Raw genomic sequence first — 7,503 nt, forward strand, 5'->3', positions numbered from 1 at the left:
ATGGATTGAAGGCTAGCTAGCTCAGAGCCAAAAGGACCTCAAAGGCAAAGCAACACACACTACATCCACTGGCACCATACCTATCATCAATCTATGGAATCAAACGTCACATTGCTCCATATAAAATTTGTACTCATAAGGTGGCAAATCTAACAAAGACAATATTAATTTTTTTATTTTGTTTTAGTATCCAAAAATGAGATACTCTATTGTTATTTTTCCCCCCCTCTTACATATTTGTTTTAATAATATATAAATGTTTTCTAAAATCGGATGATTGAAACGGCAGGACCTTCAAATCATGGTTCAATTAGTTTAATCTAATTGATTTTTTTTTTTTTATCACAACCTCGATTGAATTAGATAACAAACATACATAAATAAGTACTTGTAATAAATTAATAAAAATCATAAAAATAAATGAAAAATACAAAAACTAAAAAATGGTTTGAACTAACTATAATTCAACCTAGTTCAACCAAACTGCTGTTCAATCAAAATCAAACAAACAGATAAACCAAACAGGTGCTTAGTTCAATTTTTAAAACCAGTAGTACAAGCAATGAAATGTCATTACCAGAATGCTTCTCTTCCAAACATTCCCTGTCCAACAAAAGAAAGGGAAAAAAAAAACACAATAACATTATTATTTACATTACACAAGACCCTTTATCTTTATTTTATCTCTTTAACTGCTTTTGCTTTAATTGTAAGACCGAAAATGTACTAAAACTGTAGAAAGAATGCAGCTACAGGATCCTATTAGATCTCACTTCATAGTTCACACATTTCAGAATACAATAACAACTCCTCTCCACTTTGCTGACTAATAGGGCAGCCTTTGTCCAACTGACCGAGTCGTTTTATACAGAAACCTTAAAGCTAAAACATCCTGCCCGTTGCCCCCTTTGTCTCAAGCTAAGGTTGTCACAAAAAACTAAACCTAATGGGTCTTGTCAACCGGTGTCCCGACTATTTTTTCATAAAAATTTATATGTATTAATTGCTTAATCAATGTCTCCGAAACACTATTTAACATTCTTCAAACTTAATTTAAAGGAAAACTAATACATAAGATATCCATTTTTTACATACATTTGGTTAGTTACGTTAAAAAATATGATTAATTTAGTTGAATAGATGATGATTAATTCAATTTGTGATAATTCAACTGCATGGATTAGTCCTAATTTTTAAAGTGAAGTTAATTAATCAACTGAACTTGAGATATTCTTTTATGGTCAGTCAAAAAACCAAATAAATAGTGTTTAGATACATACACATAAATCCTTCAAAAAAAAAAAAGATACATACACATAAAAATATTTATCCTCAAAATATTAAATCATTTTTTTATAAATTTATTTTATATTATTAAAGAAAAATCTTTTTATGTGTGTGCCTAAGCACTATTCATTTGGTAATACTTCAATAAAATGACCACATTTGGTGTAACAAAAAAGTGTTGTGTCCATAAAACATATTTGTAAATTTAATATTAATAAAGGTCTTGTATGGTCTCTTTTACTGTGCTTTATTCTGTTCAAATTCGATACTTTGTTTGCTATGTTTGTTACATTACATAGAACGAGGAGATTGCTTTCTCTTTCTATCTCTAACCTTACTGCATTGTCTTGTTCTACTTATTACTTAAGAATCTCTTCTCACTTCCATGCATTATTCTTAAAGTGCTGTTCTTGTTCTCTCTTATTTATGGGAATTTACTTCATTCTTCTTCTTATTACACTTTTTAATATTATAGTATAGCAAGATCATACATAGCACTCACAAGAAGAAAACAAGGAAACAAATGAACTTGGTCTTGTTTCTTAGCTCAAAATATCACTGAAATATCAGAAGCTGGCTTGGGAGGTGTAGAAACTTGCTTGGGAGGTGTATGAAGTAGAAGTGTCAAAATGGGAGATGAGAATTCCAAGAACACCAAGGTTTTTGACAATTATTATTATTATTTCAATATTTTATTATGTTGGTGTTTGCATATTGCAAGTTTTTAACTGTTTTGTCTATATGTTGTTTGATGAATTAGCTCTCATGGTCAAAGAAAATGGTTAGAAAGTTTTTTAATTTCAAAAGCAAATGTGAAGATATTCAAGCAGATGCTGTTGTTTATGGAGGTCAGTATCTTTGTTTTTTCTTCAAAATTCACTTTTTAATAGTGATCAATTTCAACAATTCATATTCTTCAATTGGATATGTATGCTAAATACTAAGTTATAGATTACTACAATTTCTTGGCATCCAAATAAACTCAGTTACTGTTTTCCTTCTTTAGGAGGTGAGGTTGAATATGGAAGTAGGAATAGCTTCTCTGAGAGAGAACCATGCACAATCAAAAAGAGCAAAACAGGTGAACCATTTCTTGAATCATTCCCTTTTGAAGTTCTTGATGGTATCATTTAAAATGCCGCCTATATTTACATTTGCACAAGTTGTTTATAACCCTTCATTGCTGTGAACAGAGAAGTTTAGCAGGAGCACGAGTCAAGTTAGGCGAGGAAGAATGAATCTTGACCATCCTCGAATTATCGATGTGCAGAACTATAGGTATCCTACTTCTCCAATTTTACCAAGAAAAATAAAATAAAAGGCTTTGTTCTGTTTCTCATGAATTGTGAACATTGAGCAGCATTTTTGTAGCTACATGGAATGTAGCTGGAAGATCCCCACCAAGTAATTTGAGTGTAGATGATTGGCTTCATTCCTCACCACCAGCTGACATTTATGTTCTTGGGTAAGAATTGTTGCTTGACGGCTTTTATAGTCTTCTCCTGAAGTTGGCATTAATTGTTCGGTTAAATATGTTTTTAGTTCGTAAAATTATCTCAAACTCTGCTTTTAGTCCCTATACACACTTACAAGTCTCTAAAGAGGGACAACAAGTATCCGGTTTTGTAATTTTTAGGACTAAAAAGTTGGTACAGAGACTAAAACAAAAAAAAAAATTAAATTTGATAGCGACTAAAATATATTTAACCCTTAACTGCTTTACGAATGACATATTTTTCTATTCTGAATCTTTACCTTTCTCTTGCAGATTTCAAGAGATAGTTCCGTTGAATGCCGGTAATATCCTAGGGGCAGAGGACAATGGCCCTGCCAAAAAATGGTTGGCTCTTATCAGAAAGACATTAAACAATCTTCCTGGAACCAGTGGAAGTAGTGGATGTTATACACCGTCTCCAATTCCTCAGCCAGTTGTAGAGCTGAATGCAGATTTCGAGGGATCAGCTAGGCAGAAGAATTCGTCTTTCTTCCACAGGCGATCGTTCCAGACAACTTCTAGTGGTTGGGGAATGGACAATGATCCTTCACTTGTGCAACCACAAGTTGATCGAAGATACAGCGTTTGCGATCGTGTAATTTTCGGTAACAGGCCTAGTGACTTTGATCCTAGTTTAAGATGGGGTTATAGGCCTAGTGACTATTCAAGGGCAAGTGACTACTCGAGACCGAGTGACTATTCAAGATGGGGTTCGTCTGATGATGACAATGGCCTTGTGGATTCACCGAGTACCGTCTTATATTCACCGATGTCCACTAATGGTGGATCTGCCTCTAATGAAGATGGATATAGCATGCCAGGACATTCAAGGTACTGCCTCGTTGCAAGTAAGCAAATGGTGGGAATCTACCTTACCGTATGGGTGAAAGGCGAACTGAAAGATCATGTTCGAAACATGAAAGTATCGTGTGTTGGCAGAGGATTGATGGGATATCTAGGAAATAAGGTGAATTTTTTAACTCATTCATAACAATCCTAACTTTTGTTTTTCTTTAGAGTAATTTATTTTATGGTGAAAATGATGGTTGCTTAGGATTGGCTTATATGAGAGTTATTTTGGTTGGATTTTGCAGGGGTCCATCTCAATTAGTATGTCTGTGCACGAAACAAGCTTTTGCTTTATCTGCAGTCATTTAACCTCAGGACAGAAAGAGGGTGATGAACTAAGAAGAAATTCTGATGTAATGGAGATTCTTAAAAAGACAAGGTTTCCTCGTGTTCATGGCGTTGACAACGAGAAATCTCCTCAGACAATCCTCGAGCACGAGTAAGAGTCTTCTCATATATTCATCTATGATTGAACTCATGTTTGAAAGAGTTTATTTGTGCTCATCTCATAATTTGACTACTTATATTAGTGTTTGGATACATTTATAAAAAATAGTTTATTTCAACAAGATCCACAGAATAACTAATAGTTAATTAAGCTCATGTGAACAACATATTGAATAAGCACTTAATTAGAATGCACTCTGTAACAGTTAAGTTTATGATTGTCTTTTCTTCTCATTAAGCAAAAGCTTTTGCATTTTCTCATTTTAAATTCATTAATGTAGTCGAATTATATGGCTTGGAGATTTGAATTATCGGATCGCTCTCTCCTACCGTTCTGCTAAGGCACTTGTTGAGATGCAAAATTGGAGAGCATTGCTAGAAAATGATCAAGTATGTCTCTTTCACGTCATCATTAACCTCATGTTTATTGTTTAAGTTACATAATAATTCTTAACTATTGACACTCATGGCAGTTGAGAATAGAGCAAAAAAGAGGCCGCGCTTTTGTGGGATGGAACGAAGGGAAGATATATTTTCCTCCAACTTACAAGTATTCAACTAATTCAGATCGATACTCAGGAGATGATATGCACCCCAAGGAAAAAAGGAGAACACCTGCTTGGTAAGATTATCACATTACCTAATTGGAATTTATAAAATAAAGTATGTTTCATTTCATGTTAAATTGTTACAACCTACGAAGACATGAACATTTTTCTTTTTATAGGTGTGACCGTATTCTATGGTATGGAGAAGGTCTCCATCAATTGTCTTATGTTCGTGGTGAATCAAGATTTTCAGACCACCGACCTGTTTATGGCATATTTTGGGCTGAGGTTGAGTCACCTCACGGCAAATTGAAGAAAAGTATGAGTTGTTCTCAGTCAAGAATTGAGTTGGAAGAACTTCTGCCATATTCTGGTGGATATACTGAACTAAACTTTTTCTAAAGAAGGGAAGGTTGAACAAGAGACGTGTCCATCCATATTCAAGTACCTTTTCTATCCCTTATAGACTCTCATAATCATGATTTTAAGATAGTGGAAATTAAGCAGCTTAGTGTTTGTACTTTTTTTCTTTTTATAAGCTCATTCAAATACAACATACAAATAGAAAAACAAAAAACTATGTGCAGGACCCTAAGCAAACATGACCCTGTCCCAAAAGGGGGCCCAAACTTTTCTTTATAATATTGCTGGTTAGACCAAAAGTACAAGATTCTGAGGCTGTAACTGATTTATATGGACTTGAACATAATAGAGTGGAATAGTGGATCATTGCATCATGCAATGAATACATACAGCCTAAAGAATATACCTATATGATCTTTGACATTAGTCTGCTTGTATTTACTTAATTGAGCTTATCTATTGTTATCAGCACTTGTGAGACTGCTGGCGAGAGTTATAAACAACTTATGACTTGTCTATAAGTTGCTTTCAACTTATTTCCATTAACTCTCCAAGATAGCTTATGTAAAAAGTTTCTAGCTTATACAAATTGATTTCATGAAATTGAAAGGCAACATAAACAAACTTATGTTTACAATATAGTCTGAAAAGTCTATATCTCATTCTCTAATACTTTGAAAGTCTTTTTGTTCTTTTCTTATTGTCATTAGAATTATTCTTTTAACTTGAATTAGAAATCTTACATGCGCCTGTTACTGTTTCAGAAAATGGTCCCCTTTTACCAATAGGGATTTTACTTTGAAGAAATACTTTCATGGAGGGAGATAGATAGGGACAACCCATTTCCCATATACCGAAAAAGGTTAGTTTTTCTTCTCTCTTTCATGCTTTTCTTTGTGTTCTGCTTTTGCCTCATTTCTTTGTCTAATTTTGCCTTCACTTTATCTTTTTCAGTTTATAATCTCTAGTTTTGGTGCTTTGCCTAACATATGATATGATCAATACAACACATCATCTTGATACCAAATTAACAAACACTTGAGTTTCCACTTTAACAATCATTAGGTAATACTACATTTTTGTTATTAATTATTAAATTATTAATGCTTAATAACAATATTTACATGCTTACTAATGATCAGTTATTTTTTTATTATGCAGGTAGTTGATGAAGAGGATTTTTTTATTCAAGATTTTTTAATTATTTTTAGGGAATATTTATGATGACTGAATGTAGTTGAAACTGAAAGATTGTCAGAATAATCATTTGTGCACTAACTTTTTTTTAATGTAATGTAAAGAGAATGAGAGTTTTGATGTATAGTGGATTGCTGCAACAGTATAATTGAGTAAAGAAAAGGAACAAAAAAGAAATTGAAGTTCATTATATAGATTCCAAAAACTCTCTTGTGCTGAGTTCTCTGTCTATGTCTGCATGATAATTTTTGTACTGATAAAGTTGGTTTTGACATCAAAATCAAATAGTAAACTCTTCTTTTTACTAACAAGGAACAGTATTTGAGTATTTAAGAAACCAAAAGAGGCATGCAAATTTGGCGGGAATAATTGTTGGAGGCTCTAATACAATAAGGCCCTACTCTTTGAAGATGCTATTTACATGCCTTTCAACTGCTGCTGCTGTTGTTTACTTTTGACTAGGTGGACTTTAGCTACTTTACCTTATCATCTGTTTTGTTGTTTTGTGTGTATCTATTTAAGATCCCTAAGAAAAGTAGAAACAATAACAGTTGCAGAAAAAGACTAATGCTAAATCATTATTTGAGTAATACTAGTTCCTATTCAATTTTGTGGTTGATTTTTGCTCATGTCACAGTTAAGAATCTGGTGTAAGAGTCATTCATTCATGAGATCTCAACAATTGAACTACTTTGTCTGTATGGCTTCTAGAGAGCCACTTCATACCACTCCAATGCGTGTAAACTCGAGAACACGTGCAACGCGCGTGAGAAATTCGTTGAAAGAATTTACGTTATCACAATAGACATACGTCAATGTTATAGCAACATGAGCTTAGTGTCCATTATGGAATGTGAAAATAATAATCAAATGTACTATCTTCAGTCGCTTGAATAATTGATCATTAACTTACATGTAATACTAATAATTCAATTGTTGCAAGCTGTGACAACTTGATAATTGGCCATGTTTGAAGGTGACAACCTATAAATTTCTTAGTGAGAAGATAATCCATCTGAAAGCTACTGAACATAAGTAAAAACAGTCTCTAAGCCTTTAATAAGGGGTCACTAGTTTGAGTTTCTTGGGAATGCTTGATGACAAAGAATTTTATGTGGGTAGGCCTTAATAGTTCACTTGGTTGAAGATTAGATATGGTGTCCCATTGACCCTTTAATAATAATTAATTAATTTTATTTTTTTATAAAAAATTAATTAAATAAATCTAAAAGAATAAAGGTTAACCATGTTTTTATAAGAGGGGAAGTTTCTCTTCGTTATTTGAAAATTAAGTTTCCTATAGTTAAAAGTAATTGA

At 32.9% G+C, this 7,503-nt stretch overlaps 1 protein-coding gene across 1 annotated transcript; it reads left to right on the forward strand.

Annotated features, from left to right (window-relative positions):
• The first annotated feature begins 1,575 nt into the window (after positions 1-1,575).
• CVL1 (CVP2 like 1) lies at positions 1,576-6,391 on the forward strand. The gene is made up of 13 exons (XM_085740122.1): positions 1,576-1,946; positions 2,048-2,135; positions 2,294-2,368; positions 2,481-2,565; positions 2,648-2,752; positions 3,056-3,749; positions 3,877-4,070; positions 4,360-4,468; positions 4,552-4,700; positions 4,806-5,070; positions 5,754-5,851; positions 5,944-6,054; positions 6,151-6,391. Exons 1-10 carry the CDS (start codon positions 1,917-1,919, stop codon positions 5,026-5,028), a joined length of 1,752 nt encoding a protein of 583 aa, XP_085596248.1. The 5' UTR covers positions 1,576-1,916; the 3' UTR covers positions 5,029-5,070; positions 5,754-5,851; positions 5,944-6,054; positions 6,151-6,391.
• Positions 6,392-7,503: the final 1,112 nt, after the last annotated feature.

This window comes from Medicago sativa, chromosome 1 (assembly GCF_051527215.1).
Source record: "Medicago sativa cultivar Bolivia chromosome 1, Bolivia_mono, whole genome shotgun sequence".
NCBI classification, from domain to species: domain Eukaryota; kingdom Viridiplantae; phylum Streptophyta; class Magnoliopsida; order Fabales; family Fabaceae; genus Medicago; species Medicago sativa.